Below are 16,663 nucleotides of genomic sequence, written 5' to 3'. Positions count from 1 at the left end.
CTTCACTTTAAATGTTAAAAATATTAAATAACATTTACTGCATTACATAACCATATTCAGATTACATAGACATGCAGCGTAGTCACATAATGGTGTTTAACTTCTTAATCCAAGTAGAGGCCCTTGAAGCATGCAAAAGGAAACAGTTTTTGCTACTGAACTTTTGAACCTCAGTTGAAGACTATGTGTCTGCTAAGAGAGACAAATTTATGACAGTTAGCATCACTGGCAGCCTGGGAACTTTCTGTTCATTGGTGATCCCAAGGACACAAAAAAAAGAGAAAACCCCTTTTTAGGCTTAATGAACCAAGTAATAAATTCACATTCTAAGGTTAACCAGAAGCCACTTCTAAGCAGTTACTCAGGGAAGTCCCCAAGACAAAGAAATATAAATATTACTAACTAGAAAAAAGTATGTCACTGTCGCCCTAAGCTGTAAAGGGAGCAATTAAAAATAAGAACAACCAGCGCGTAGCTGGAGACACAGAGTAAAGAACAAGCACGAACTAATGGAATGAAAATCCCAGAAACCTTCAGCCTCCCAGGCAGCCACCTACACTGTCACACATGCAAAACTGTATTGTTTATCTTTATGCAGAAAGGGCTTTGCTCAATGATATTTAGGAAATAAGTTCTAGCATAACCATCAATTTCTCCTCCTGCTTCACAGCCACACAAATAAGCTTCTTTTTTAATAGAACAAAAGCAGTTCCTTAAAAAAATGCCCCATAAAATCTTATAATTCTCTGTAGTACTCAAATACTCCACATCCACTCCTACGATTGCCATCACACAAGTACTGTGATGTTTGTGTAGCATACTAAATACTGTGAAATTAAAAGCTGGATTCTGTTTCCAAGCCAATAGCGTTAAGAAATAGGGTCACTGCACTGCAACTGAACAAGGAAGTCTAGAAATGGCTGTGTTTTGACAACTTCTGGCTTACAGTATTTAAAGAAAACCAACCAGACTATAACACATGCCAAGCCCTGACACATGTACTACGTGCGCAGTTACACATGTACTAGATTCTATGCCAATGACTCGCCATAATCAGCTCAATGGGATATTTCAGTGTGTTAACTGAACTACAAAAGTAAGCTTTGGCAGGGAACAGACCATCCTTCTCTCCCAGATTTAAGCTGGGGACATAAGGTTGTACAGTTAATGACTTAAACCTAGCAAGATTAGGCCTTGTGATTATAATCTGATGTTTCCAAACAGAATTTTTCATATGCTGTTTATGAAATAGGGAAGATTATGCTTTAAAAAAAAACATACCTTAAAAAGTGTCACAGTAATTTCAATATTTTCAGGAACAGGCCATACCACCACCCCACGATATGGGTTCTTGATTCCAGGCTGCCAGCTATGAGCCTAAAGGAAGAAAAGAAACAGTCATCTTTAAAGCCATGACTCAACTCCCACAGGACCCAGTGCATGTAGGTAGAAGTAACATGTCACTGACTCTAAAAAGGCTGTGTTCTTAAACCTATGACTCTGCTGAACACTATAAAGAACTTCATTAAGAATGACAGTAAGGAAACTCAGACCACTAGCAGGCTGCTTCCCCCCCCCGCCCCGCCACTGAACTAAGCTGTTCCTCACAAGGTCCTAAACTTGGTTGTTTTAAGTACATAGCATAGGTCAGGACAGTCAGAGCCTTGCAAAAAATTAAGGCCGTAAGGCCAGAGCTTCTGTAGCAAGCTGAACTTTATTTTGTTTTTATCCAGATGAAGGAATGCTTTTATTTAAAAAACACATGAGTACAGCACACAGTGCTGGCTTAACCACATTTACACCTAAATAGAGGAAAACCACAGTTTTACTTAAGAAAAAAAAAAGAAAACAATGATTTATAATACAGATTAAATGCTACTAAAACATTTAAATTCTTAAGACTTAATATGCTGGGGTACCTATACCTAAAACAGATAATGAAAAAACAACTGTTAAATAGACTGAGAACTTGTCTACCTTTGAGTATCAGTTTGGATTGACATATGGTCTGTATTTACATTTTAAACAGCTAGTCCTGAAAACAACCATGTATGAGCATTTCTGTTGCAGAAGTACGCTTTTTTCCAAGCTCAACTTAATCCATTTTGTGATGATGTAAGATTAATGAGGGAAGGATGCTGATGCACAAGTGACTACTGAGGAGCAGGGGCGTTATTAGAAATCTGTGGAAGTTTTATCAGGAAAGAATGTATAAACTATTCACTGTTATCTGAAGCCAATTAACTCTGCTTTTTTTTTTCTTTTTTTTTTTTTTATTCTAGAGCATCACTCATTGCAGTTTTATACTCCTTCCAACACTCAGAACTTCAGGTTAAGACTGGCTATTAGAATAAATTTTTGCTATCATAAGGTTAGTAGGACTTGTGCCTCAGGTTCTCAGGTACCCTAAGGTAGCCTGGGCAACTTTAAACATGACTTTGCTATACCAAAGTGGGAAAAGACAAAGATGGTGAAACACTCCCATTCAATCACATAGAGGCCATAACTCTGCCACTGTGTACTGTAAGCAGTGTGTGCTCCAGATGCCAGGTTCTTATCTGACAGCCCCATCACACATGCATGCTGCTTCATGAGCCCTCTTGCATTCAGCTGGGCTTTCACTGGAGCCTATAGCATCACAGGTACCTCCGGTGGACTTGCTCTTACTCTAATCCCTCAATCCTCACAAAGCAGAGGTCTGCAGATTAACTGCAGGTGACAATAACTGGTAAGGCAGCAGGGACAAGGAGAGGAAGGACAAAGGGAGAGGCAGAAGAGATGTGAAGCTGAGGAACAGGGAGAATCCAGCCTGCACAGCCACCAGAGAAAAAAGCCCTACCTGCCTTCACAGCTACATGTGCACAGCATGCTCATTTCCATCCCGTTATTTTTTATTTTCTTGCTGAACATTGCCAGCTCTCCTGTGGTTTTATCACAAGTTTTTCCATCTTTGGTGTTCTGCTTAAAACCCCAGCTCCCGAAGATGCCTAATTAGATTAGAAATTTCAGTAAGTTTTATGCTTTGTGCTTGCTGAATAAACTTAAATCATGACTTGGGGCATCCGAAGAAAGGAATTTAAAAAAAGAGCAACTTGAAAGAACCCAATTTCCACTGTTTTTAACTCCATTAATTTCAGCCTAATATCATTATTCTAAAGCAGGCCTAGGATGAATTTCTGAATAACTGAGCAAACAAGACTCTTCATAGCTTTACTCTGTGAGAGTATTTTATAAGAAAAAGATGTTTTGTGAGCAGCAAAACACATCACAGTAGCCGACATCCTCACCACAGCCACCCAAGCTTCAGCTGCCGTCTCCCTTCCACAGGACCCGCAGTCCCGCCCCATCATTCTTAGCTTGCCTGATGGGGATATTCAGCAGGTACAAGGCAGCAATCCACAGCCAGGCACACTCTCACCTGACAGCTAGCCTGTGCTCATGTGGCATCTTGTAAGATAAACTCCATAGGGGCACTCCATCATCTTTCCAGATACCAATTTTCACAAAAGTAATAGGAGCTCATGGCATGTGTGGAACCTGTGCTTTCCTGCTGGTTTTGGCCCATACTGACAATTATGTCAAACTTGCAATGTCCAACATCCAGGCACTGACAGCCTGCTCAGCTGAGGATCACTTGTTCTGTTTATAAAACAAACTAGAAAATAAGCATTCACTGGTGCAGGCAAAGCTTTACTGCAAGCCCTTTATCAGCACTGCCTCCCACCAGGAGAGTTAGTAAGAAACAATAAACACACGCATGGATATATATATGATTTTCTGTCACTGTGTCAGGCGTGTCACTGAAAGCAAGAACCAGGAGACAAGCCCCAGCTAATGAGCTTTTAAAGCAAAGCTGTTCTGTGATCAGCTGAATGTTATTAAATCCTCCTTTGGCTTTGAAAAATAAACACTGTACCACACAAACAGCATGACAGAAAAAGATAACATCAAAACTACATCTGGGTTGTTGAGAAGGAGAAAGGGAAAGGGGAAAGCACAGAGGAAGGGGTAACAACGATGATAAATTAACATGGAGAGTGTTATTCTAACACAATATTTCTCATTTCAGGGACCTCTGTGCTGCAGTTTCTTGAAGTTACATCTGGCCTATATAAAAAAAATTTTTCAACTCCTGAATTATAAGCCTTGACTTTGATATGTGAGCTGGATCAGGCCACCTCTTTGCAGTAGAAGTGCCAACACTTCCAGACGGGGGATTGCTGCCAGGGCTCAGCCAAGGTGAGGCACTGCATCTGCACAGTACATTTCCACCCTAATCCTCGTCTCCAACTCGATTTCCCATTGGGTTGTGCCTTCTAGACCCACTTTTTCCTCATCTCCTTCTAGTCTTCATTAGCCATCTCTCCTTGTCTCTGAAGCCAAGGCGACAGAAGCTGCTAAGCAGAAGTGACTGCCAGCAGCAAGTGCCTCACCCACAGCCTTCCCTTGCTGGACTCATCTCCTAAATCCAAGGGACAAGAGCCACGGCCTGGAAAGAGAAGCAGAAACGCTCTGATGCATTTCAAGGAGAAAGGCAACTCCTCCCTTTTTCTGCCAGCGGAAAATGAGAGGAGATGACATAGCAAGAAAGCTCTTTTAAATCAGGAAACAGGAGCTACAGGAGGGGTTGCTGAAATACCCTATAAATAGAGTAGGGCTGTGAATGACATTGTCCAACCTACAGCATTGCTCTGGCACAAAACTGATGACTGTTAGAGGAAGAATGCTGTTTAAGAAAGGACATGGAGGTGAGCCTACAGACTTGCACGGGCACTTCAGGCTACCCAGTTTTGAGATCATTCCCCAGCTTGCTCTCTAAAACAACAGCAGTTACAATCCAAACAGCCTGCTTTGCAATGTACCATATATGACGTTGTGAACATCACAACAACTATTCTGCTGTACTTGACCTAGAAAGACAGACTTGGTACCTGTGCAGTTTTGGCCTCTGGTTCCATAGAGAAGGAAAGAATCTTTAAAAATAGATCAAAATCAGCAACTTACAGGGCCAGATAATTAAAATGTTAAGTGCTCCATATGATAATGCACATACAACACACCAAAGGGCTTACAAACTGTACTCAAAATTAGTGAAACACTCCTGAAAATACTCAATCTGTTGTCAAGCAGCCTTCAATAGTCAGTAATTTCAAACACAAAGAGTGCGTTCTGATGTTTGTGCAAATTCTCAGCATTAGTAATACTTAAGCTATTATCAGCAAGGTACAGTCTCTCCATTCTTGTAACTGTCCACTTCTTGGTTGTATGAAACAGCAGTTTCACACACCGCTCTCACCTCATGCACAGGCTAGACAAACTCCAGTCTTGTTCTCCAAGTAGTATCTGCTGGAGAGCACAGATTGGGCTTACTTTTATGAGCGGGCTTAATTGCAAAACTAATGTTCCCCAGGATTGCTGAAACTCTTGCACCAAATGGTGAAACATTACAGAAGACTATAAAGCTGCTCCATCTAGTTCAACATATGGCAATACATTGATCGAACAAAAGAAGATGAGAGTAGCTCACCCAAGGGCTGCCTTTTTTATTACACCACCTTTCCTTGTAATTACCCACCAGGGGCTGACCTTGACCATATGAAACTGCCTCCCACTCTGCAGGCAAACTTGGACAGCAAAATACAAATACATTGCTGCGAAACTTGGAAGAAACCCGGTAATTTTATAAACACTGGGGTTTTTTTAATACTCTCCTCCAATCTAAAAAAACAGTTACTATAAATTCTCTGTAATGTAAGAAAGTGTATAAACATTTATAAATCCAGTGTTATCCTCTTACAGGGAAGAACGGGAGGTAGCAAAACCAAAAAACCCTACCAAACCTACACTAGAATTTTTTTAGCTAGTTCTTGGGGGAGGTGGGGGGGGAGGAACAAACAACAAAACATGGAGACACTGACTATAAACCTTCCCTTACAGTCACTGCTCAGCCGTCTAGATGATAGAATATAAACGGAACAATCTTTTAAATCTGAATTAAAAATGATAAAGTTGAAGACAGCCACGAATCTGGAACTTTGGTTTCAAACATGAAATTAATAAATGCCACCACCAGCTGTTCATCACTTCATCATGAAGAAAATAAGGCAGATGCAGGCAAATTAGCTAACTAGAGTACCTTATGGAAGCCGCTGTATGTAGGGGATTTCATGACCTGGCAACATGTGCCATTCCTATCATGACCAACTCTGCTTATTGCTGCTTACGCTTTTCCTTGTCTCTACAAAACCCTCTTTCCTAACCCTTCAAAAACAAAATATTACATTATTTCAAGAGCCTACCCTTCCAGATGCTTTACGTTACCCATCTGCTTTCTCCCTTCTTCACTACCACCTCATCTCATCCTGCCTGTTGTGCAGCATAATTGCAAGTTACTTTCGTGTAAGATCCTAAAGCCAACCATAATATTTTAAGCCTCCCACAAATTATGGAACAGTTTATATTTATGAATCAAAAATATGTTCCTATAGCCAAGCCCTCAATACTGTTTTTTAAAAGCCAAAGTCAGAAACGGACCTATCATTATGCCTCACCTGCAGCCCCAGAAGTGGCTTTATCGTGAGCCAGCGAGCTGCTGCTTTTCTTTCCCTGGTAAAATTTTTGCCAACTGTCTATGATCAGACCAGCTCTGCTACTTGTCTCTGTGACAGGCTGTTCAGGGCACAAGAGCCAAGCAGAAGCTTGTCTGGCTCCAATAGTGCCTAGGGCAGCTCAGCTTGTAAGGATAATAATCCCTCTTCTTCAGCGTTATCCAGGCAGAACACTTAAACAGGAAGAGAAAAAAAAAATTAATTAATAACTCAAAGAGGAGGAGCTGACATTAAGCAGTCAGATCCTTCATCTGGTGCCTCCATGCTAGCAGTGTAGCTTGTGCAGACCAAGCATTGCTCCGATGTGCTCTATGCGAGGACTCCCACCAAAGCCATACATCATCTGGGGACAGCCAGAGGTCAATATGATCCAGCTGCTAACGGACCCTCTGGAAAAGGAATGGACTGAGAAAAGCTGCCGATTCCCCCACACCAAAGGAAACCTCAACTGGCAGTTTGTGGATGGCTGCTTCTGTACCATAGCTCAGTATCACAAAGGGAGGACACAAATTAAAGACTGTACTCCAGACTATAGCTTGCATCCCCATGATCATCTTGAAATCACTGTGCTTGGCCCTCCAGTTAAAGAGAGAGGCTGGGCACCCGAACAATGCTCCTATCGCACTGCCCTGAGATGCAGTCCAAAAAACCCAGCATGTGCCAAAGAAGAAAGCTCAAAGCCCTGGTAATGCCAGGCAGCCTTCGTTCAACCCATTGCTGTCCATTTCCCTTGAGAGTAGACAAGGAAACTAGTAGATTCCCACAGGTCTTCCCATGAATGTCTTCCAATTCATCAGCACATACGTGTTACACTGTAATTATGCATCCAAGTATTACTGCTAAAAAGCTACAGAAAGACTGCTAAGCTTGGAAAATGAGCAAAAACTCATCTTCACTAGGAAACAGATTCTCTAGCACTGAGCTAGCTGTTCAAGCTTAATTTCACACATACACATTCATGACATATTCCTTAAATACATGATTCATGCTATTTCTTTCACCAAACCTTGCCTTATCCACTGCTTACAATAGATGATGCTCAGATAGAGCCTCTTCCCCTTCTCATCAAGCAGTTTCTGGCCTTATCTATTGGGCTTCTTATTAAAAAAAACCAAAACAAACCCAAAACAAACAAACAAACAAACCCCCAAAACTGAATGCTGTTATTTTTCTCATAGTTTCTGGGACATCCATCACTGCATCTCAGAATGTCACCAAAATTTAACTTTATGGGATCCCTGGAAAAAAGAAGGGTATTATGGCCCCCAATTTACAAGCAGCGAAAGAATAGCCAGTTTCCACCAATTTGGCACAGTCTTCTTAAATCAGCAATGACCTTACTTTATAGGGATCAAGCATGAAACAACCTTCTGTTTTGTCTTCCAAAGCAGACGTTTTTCACTTCAACTGTAAGGATGGCTGGTCAACACCGCTGCAAGTCAGTCTCCATGCCCCAAACACCCACAAAATGTAAAGATACATCAAATCTAGCTGTAATATTCTATCTAGCCTCAGTCAGGAACTTTGTAGATGAGGATGGGACCAAACTGAACTCCCCAAGGCAGCATTTAACCACATAACAGCGAGGCACTCTTTTCTGTTCATATTCTATACCTTCTTTAACAAACACCCTCCAACTTCTTTATCACTTAAGCTGTTTTGCTCGCTCAGCAAGCAAACTCAGTCCTCCTCCCTGTCTGCTCAACGAGGCAGCAACGCTGTAGGAAAACAATTTGCAATTGCCTTATTAAAGACTATACCATATGCCTAAAATGGTACAGATCAACCATTAGAATGACTCATCCTAATTTTGACTGCTTACATTTGCAACCCAATATGATTTCCTTACTTTACTAACAAACCAAGAAGCCCCAGGAGTGCCATTACTGAACTGTGCTGGTCCCAGGCAGTCATTGGCATGTCAGAGTCACAACATGCCTTTATAACTCCAGTCAGTGAAGAAGCTGGTAGTGACAGGCAGGGCTAGCACTAGGCAATGAGGTAGCCAGAAAAGGCAACAGATTGCCAAGGACAGCAAAACAGATGACCCAACTGCTGCTTTATTGATGGCATATCCTTGAAAAAAGGCTGGATGGGCTGCTGTTGTGGACAACAAGGGATCCTTTGTACTCCCTACATATAGATCCTTTTTACTCCCTGTCCCTCTGCTTCTCTTGGCTCTGCTCTTAGTGTTCAAGTCCTTTCCCTGTTCCCGACATTGTTCCTTCTCCTCTGTGTTTAAACAGTTTTTGATAAACCTGCAGCAGAAGCGCTGAAATCACAGCTAAGGCACCTTCCTTCTGCTTTGATACAAAAAGGATCTTTGAAGAATAATTCTGTCAGGCTCTCAGAAGCAAGTGCAAATTTGATTCTTCAGAGGTGTACAATTCAACCATAAACCTATATGTGTTCACAGGAATAGCAGAAAGTACCTCCTTGACATCATGGCAACATCTCTTTTCAAATTGAAATTTCTTAGTTCAAAGCCTGGAAATGCGAGAGCATCTCAGTGAAATGAAGGTAAACATATTTACAACACATTTTTCCCTTGTTGTACAGTAGAACAAAGACATTCCTCCCCCGCTCAAAAAAAAAAAAAAAAAAAAAAAGGTCCAAAAGCCCATGGCCTGAAAACCTGGGGGCAACATGCCAGCATTGACAGGGTACAGAAGAAGAAGAATTAAGCAAGTCCACTGCTACAAGCTCCACCTTCTTTACCTTCTGTAAACTATGGATGCTGATAACCATCTAAATGAGGTAGCAAGCCTCACCTACCTGATTGTGATGAAAGTCAACATTTGCACCAGCAGATAGGTGACTTCCCTCCCTCCCCAAGCTGAAAGTTCATTTTGGTTCTAGGATTGCTGAGTAATTCTGCCAAACACAGCAAGACTGCAAATCACCATTTTCTGCAAACTGCTGACACACACAATGAAGATCCCCAACCATACAGAGCCATCTTGTCTTGACACACCCCTTGAAAAGCATCGAAATCAGACTTGCCCAGAAAGAAGGGATCCCAGAATAGAGCTATAAGTAACTTAAATCTGCACTAAGGTCAGTAACTGCGGGATACATTTATGGTCCTGTATCCATCCATCAGACTACCATTTAAATGCCCTTTCTAAATAGTTATTGCTTTTCATTTGCAACACTTTAAAACTTAGTATAATTTAACATATCTACAGCTCCTATCCTATGTTTCCCATAGTAACAACTGAAATATTCAGACTCCTGCACATGATGTCTCTCATTATTTCTTCTAACCAAGAGACCACTGTAGTTTACTTGGAAAGAAAGTATGTGGGCCAGAAGGCTTATCAAAATCATAGAAAACCACAAAAATAAGGGCTTCAAAGGACATCAAGAACTCTGCTTTCAGCTCAACAGCATCTCAAGATTACATTAGTCAAGCAGGCCAGTGCCAGTATATGTCCATAGCACCACCATACCATCTTTGAAGTTGCACCACATTTTTTGTTAACATATCTCTTGTACTTTCCCAGTACAAGAGATACATGGAGCTACTGGAGAGAGTCCAGCAAAGGGCCATGAAAATGTTTAAGGGACTGGATCATCTCTCATAGGAGGAAAAGCTGAGAGAGCTGGGACTGTTTGGCCTGGAGAAGACAAGGCTCAGGGGAAGGGGGATCTTATCGATGTATATAAATACCTGAAGGGAGGGTACAAAGAAGACAGAGCCAAGATCTCAGTGGTGCCCAGTGACAGGACAAGAGGCAACGAGCACAAAGTGAAACAGGAGGTTCCCTCTGAACATCAGGAAACACTTTTTCACTGTGAGGGTGACCAAGCATTGGCACTGGTTGCCCTGAGAGGCTGTGGTGTCTCCCACCTTGGAGATATTCAAAAGCTATCTGGACACAGTCCTGGGCAATCACCTCTAGGTGGCCCTGCTTAAGCAGAGGGGTTGGAGCAGACATCCTCCAGCCTCAACCATTCTGCAAGTCGGTGAACTATATGGTAGGGATATCCCTCATTATCCCTAACAATCTGAAAAGTTCAGAAATCATAACCTCCAAAGAAGTCTTTACAACATATTTACAGTAAGTTAAGACCTCATCCCTCTCTTCCTTCTCAAAGAAGCTGAAGAACATAGACAATTATTAATGCCTTGTACTCACTGAGCCCAGTGTCTGTCAAAAAATAAAATACGAGGAAATAGTCATTTGACTTGCTTCCAAGAAAGCAATTAGATGAAAAAAAAATGTCGAATAAAGTATTTTACTGGCAGGATGACTAAGAGAACAAGAACATTTATTGATCTACAGTCTTAGACCAAAACAGCTCACATCATATCAACTACCTAAGCTTTAAAATTAACTCTATCCTCTGCCCAGGCCTCAGGGCCACTCAGCCACTTTCAGAGTACCTTTGTGGGATCTTACTAAGCATGACTTAATTAGTTAGCAAAAGACTTTTCTGAGTCTCAGGTAAATCTGCCAGTTTATCCAAAAGTTGCTTCTACTGCCTGGTAACCAAAAGAGAGGACACTCACAGGAGGACATATCCTGGAACTTTATGGTCCAGCTGAAAAAACTTCAAGCCCAAAAAGCTGAGCTAGTGTCAGAAAATTCTCTTGCCTCAACGAAATATTGCCATTGAAGCCTACAGCATCATGCCTATAACACCACAGGCAGAAACCCATCACTTCACAAAGCCCTACTGGACTTTTGTTAGGACTTCTGTTTCTGAACATATTCTGAATCTCAGCAAACCAGTCATTCATGGACAAATACCTTGCTTCTCACCAAGCTTTTCAGGGTTACAATGCTTGTGTAAGTATTGAATTTACTGTTCCGTATTATCTTTCTCTGTTCTACAGAAATTAAACAGAACTAAGATAGAAAAGTTATCATAGGGTAAGCCACAACAGACACCATACATCAGCAGTTACTGCCTACATATATATACACCATGCTATAAATTCAAGGTAACTTGAGATAGTTTATCCTTCAACAAAAGAGGAATAGTCTGACTGGCTTTGCTGCAGAGTACGAACATGGAACATGAGCAGCTACCTTGGAAAATGTGCCAGACTAAGTTCACACGCTTGTTTACTAACCAGGTAACACCTTTGGGTTTTCATACCCTAAAGCAGAATTTAGGATGCACACAGTGGAGCAGGCATTTGGTTGTGCAGTCACTTTCAGTCAGTAACCAACCTTTAGGTAAAACAGCTTAAAATAATTTAGACCTCAAGTTAAAAGACAAAATACAGCAAATATGCATGACAATCAGAAAAATAAGTCAGAAAAAGAGGAGTACCAGTAAAAAGAACCCCAAAGTCTCTCCTGAGTAAGGTAGGAAAATGTGTATCACATTTTCTAAACATTTAAGTTCTTCAACATATGATTATTTCAAGGTATCTTCTCTATCATGGGTGCCCTCTCTCCACCATCCCAGAGTTCTTGAAGTATCATTTTGAGTTACATGCACACGCCAAAAAAAAAAAAAAAAAAAAAAAAAAAAAAAAAAAAAAAAAGGGGGGCTTAGACCATCTCTATTTAACTAAATTAAAGAATTACTAAAAGGCTGAGTTCCAAAACTTCCCCTCTGGTCCAGACCACTTGCCATAAGCCTTACCAGGGTGAGATGCAACAGCTGTGGGGAGAGGGAATGAGCAAGTACAGGTGAGTTACCGCAAAGAGGAGATGGTCCTGGGAAGGGAGGAAACAAGCACACACTCCTGTCCCCTGCAAACCTGCCCAGTGGTTAGGATGCTTCTTTTCCTCAGCTCATTCATGTTGCCCTTCTCAAGCTTTTGGACAGATAGGGGACAGCCCTATACCAGAGGGCACAAGGCAGCAAAAGAAATCCTGCTATACGACCAGTGTACAAAGACCTTTGCTTGACTGCTGTATGTGTGAAATAGGCTCCCCTGGGCAACAACAACTGACTGCTAGGATTGACAAAAAGATTTTACTCTTATTAGTCAATAATACAATACCATACAAGACATTGTCATACTGGACACTGAAGAAGTTTAGAAATGACTGCCATTTGTTTCAATCTCAGTGTAAATAGGGAGTGTTGCGGGTTTCATTTTCTATGGAAACCAAGCCACACACACAGAATGTCTCACCTTTCCCTTCACCCCAGACCCAAAGGAGCCTCCACAGAGGCTAACTGCATCTTACTGTCAGAGCAGTAAAATTCAGCAGTCTGGACAAACTGAGCACCATTTAACAAAGAGACAGTAATCTCACAAGGCTTTCAGATTTCTTACTGCAGGAAGAAAAGTAAGGTGAAGCTCACAGAAGAGAGGGCTACTCTGCTTGCAAACTTTTACATATCAAAAAACCCAACCGCACACAAGACAAACTTTATGAACACCCAAATACTAGAAAGACTTCACTTGGAGCTTCCCTTTCCTCAGGCTACCAAGTCACTAGCCATAAAACACAAATTCACATGCTTCCTCACAGCATTTGTGGAAGTAAAATGTTAACATTTAATTCAAATATACAATACTAGCTGAAAAAGCCTGCGTTTATTCTTTTTGATTTGTAGTATTTTCTAGTTGAGAAATAGCCTCTTATTCAGACTTTATCTCCCTATTGCAGTCATGTCAGATTCTTTATTACTTCTTTTTATTATTATGTTTAATACACTTTTAGTAGTGAAACAGATTCTCCTTTCTAATTAGGTCTAGCAATTAATAACTGAAATTGAACTGATGATGATACAGTTCTGCTAAACAAATAACCAAAGCTGAAATCAGAGTTAACTGTTTCCATAAATTAGCATTATCAACAGCAGCTTATTCTGAACTTCATGGCTAAACTGGGTTGAAAAGAAACACAATTAAAATATTTCTCATTTATTTGGCTGCTCCCCACACTCAAGAAACCAGTCCCTCAAACAGCTGACCCTTCTTGCCACTGAAATTGGGACTTATTAAGCAATCAACTAACCTTAGAGGATTTTCTTCGGCTTCTTCTTGTCCAAACCACCACTAGTTTATCTGGCTGCCTGTTGAAGATAAGGAAGAAACAGCTTAATTTACAACAAGATCAATATGTAAACAGTTTATATTAAAACTCTTGCAATACATAATGACATCCTTAGTGGATACATTATCTCTTAAAAATAGCTCATCTAAAAACCACTCTCAACATTGGTCATCTAACAAGAAAAATAACATGTATTTATAGAAAAAGGCTGTCCTCCAATCCGCACACTAATGTCATTGTTCTCCTGCTCTCCTTGCCTGTGGGCATCTCCCCAGAGCGAGCAGCACACCTGAACAGAAACTCTTCCATGGGGCAGAGAACGGGATCCAGCCTCTTCAAAGACACCCTGGAAACAATCCAGTACCCCAAATAAACATCAGTGCAAGCTCTAGTTTGAATTCTTATGCAGACATATTGAAAAGGTACTGCTAAGCAGCAAAGAAAACAGGCAATTTCACTTTTTCATCCCCAAAGGATTATTTTTTTCTACTTGAATACCTCAAACAAGAGAATCAAGTCCTATATTACTCCTCAACATCTCCTTGGATGACCAGAGACAGATAAATCAGCGCTTCCTCAACTTTTACTCAGAAGGAGAAACATGCTGAAACTCAGTGTGGCTCTCCAAGCAATTGTTTATTTGGTATTTGTAATGAATGTACATGGAAAACTCAAAGGACACTTCCAGTACAAATTATTTTCTCTTTAAATTTCTTAAGATTTATTTCTTGGTTAATAGTTACAGCCCAATTACTTCTACCTTATTAGTTTTACAGTTGTCTCTGAGTGATTTTTTGATATTGACCTAACTTCCAGGCTTCTTTTTTTGGCCCATGATACGCTTCCCATTGTATGGCCACACTTCTGGTCCTACTTTCAGACCCATGACCCCTCTCCCAGAGGCTCCTGACCCTCCATTCCAGCTTTGTGTTATGGCTGATGACCCAAATTCCATCAACAAGCCTGACTGCAAATCCACCCATAAATGATTTTCAATGGAGTTCACATCTCCACTAAACCTGTGACTCTGCCTGGAAAAAAATTGCTGCTCGGATTTTTGACACACTGGTGTAAGAATCCTTGTGTTTCTAAAGCCAACAGAAAACCCTGTTTCATGTTTAAAAAAAAAATCATGGGGGGAAAAACAAAACGTATCTTGACTTTTTCTTGCTAACATCCAATGCGCTCAAATCATTACTGAAAGATGCACCCAAAAAAATCCACACAAGTATTCTGAATTAAAAAAAGCAGTGTTCACACTGCTATCCTAGTATTTTCCTCACAGGCAGACCACCTACTTCATAACTAACTTTTCAAATGAAAACCCAACTGGTTTAATAGTCATTTTAAGCACGGAAGTGCTGGCTGCTGTATTATATACCTTCCCATTGAGCTGTTCATAATTTCTGCAGGCTACAATAAAACTAATACATCACCTATGATTTACATTTAAACCCCCTCTCAAACTACAGTTCTCCTGAAAAACAGAGTTAAAGGCAGATGCTGCAAAGGAAATTAAGACACAAGCTTTTATTTGCTATTCTGTATTGCACCTTACTCCTTTAATATATCCCTTAATTTCCAGGTTGGGATAAATTGAAAGTGAAATAACCTACTGCATTTAACTGTGCAAATTCACTCTTATGGCTTGTTTAGGTGACCTAAACTATAGGTTGGCTCTTGTCATGGTTTAACCCCAGCCAGAAACTAAGCACCACACAGCTGCTTGCTCACTCCCCCTCTACCCAGTGGGATGGGTGAGAGAATCAGGGAAAAAAGTAAGACTCAGGGGTTGAGATAAGAACAGTTTAACAGAACAGAAAGGAAGAAACTAATAATTATAATAATAATAATACAATAATAATAATAAAAGGATTGGAATATACAAAACAAGTGATGCACAATGCAGTTGCTCACCACTTGCCGACTGATGCCCAGTTAGTTCCCAAGAAGCAATCCCCCCAGGCAAACTGCCCCCAGTTTATATACTGGGCATGATGTCACATGGTGTGGAATATCCCTTTGGCCAGTTTGGGTCAGCTGCCCTGGCTGTGTCCCCTCCCAACTTCTTGTGGCCCTCCAGCCTTCTTGCTGGCTGGGCATGAGAAGCTGAAAAGTCCTTGACTTAGTATATAAACACTACTTAGCAATGACTAAGTTATCAATATTATTCTCATAATAATCCAAAACATAACACTATACCAGCTACTAGAAGGAAAATTAACTCTATCCCAGCTGAAACCAGGACACTCTGCTTGTGGCTTCTCCTGCAAAATCTTGCTCGGTAATGAGTCATACTGTTGTACTTCAAAAGTTCTTTGCTCACTTGGTGTCAGGTGTGTTAGGTTCTCATCTGTTGGCATACACCCCCATTCACTTTGATGGGAGCTGTGTTTGCGCCACCAGGAAAAAAAACCACCCCCAAGCAATTTCCTTGAAGCGAAGCAATCCAAACCCATGCCTACAATAAACAATTTTTTCCAGAGTTATTTGACTTTGCACTTTAAACTGACTTATTCCCATTTCAGAAACTAGCCTGTGAACCAAATTTCATCTAACCTTGACTCATTCAATCCTAAGCTTGCCTCTGAGCACAAAAAAATGCCAGAAGCAGGGGAAGGTGTGGGAGGGAAGAAAAAGAGAAAACAGTTAAAAGAAGATGCATTCCTGCAGTACCAGTGGTTACACTGAAGACAACCCTCCCTCCAAGAGTGGCACTCTGTGTCCCAGGAATCACACAAATAGGACCTTCAGTAGGAAAAGGCAGGACAACGCCTGCAGAGGTTAAGAGCACAAGTCCACACTGCCACCAGCTCTCCACCTCTTCTCCCTTTCATCTAAAGGGACACAGTGCTCAGCAGAATGTCTCCTCCCTGTTTCTTCTCGCCAGCACAGCCAGCCGCTATACTTGCCGTGGCATTGGCCTGCTCAGGTGTACAGGAACACCAGCTATCAGAAACACCCAAGAGACAAAAAGACATTCTTCATGGTATACTTAGTAGATCACGAAAACATTGAATTCCAACACATGGATTTCAAAAGTAGATTTCCACACGTTCTCATCAGAAGAGCACTCAGTTC

The 16,663-nt window shown here is 41.1% G+C and overlaps 1 protein-coding gene across 11 annotated transcripts in view; it reads right to left on the bottom strand.

Moving 5' to 3' along the window:
• Positions 1-16,663, bottom strand: part of EHBP1 (EH domain binding protein 1) — a 225,849-nt gene that overhangs the window by 179,469 nt on the left and 29,717 nt on the right. For all 11 annotated transcript variants that reach the window (XM_069787443.1, XM_069787444.1, XM_069787445.1 and 8 more), the window contains exons 3-4: positions 13,544-13,601; positions 1,282-1,377 (exon numbers count right to left, since the gene is read on the bottom strand). In XM_069787443.1, coding sequence (XP_069643544.1) covers positions 1,282-1,377; positions 13,544-13,601 — 154 coding nt within the window. The remainder of the gene's footprint in view (positions 1-1,281; positions 1,378-13,543; positions 13,602-16,663) is intronic.

Source organism: Haliaeetus albicilla, chromosome 7 (assembly GCF_947461875.1).
Source record: "Haliaeetus albicilla chromosome 7, bHalAlb1.1, whole genome shotgun sequence".
In the NCBI taxonomy this organism is placed as follows: domain Eukaryota; kingdom Metazoa; phylum Chordata; class Aves; order Accipitriformes; family Accipitridae; genus Haliaeetus; species Haliaeetus albicilla.
The sequence above is the reverse complement of the archived record's forward strand: the minus strand, read 5'-3'. Positions and strand labels throughout refer to the sequence as shown.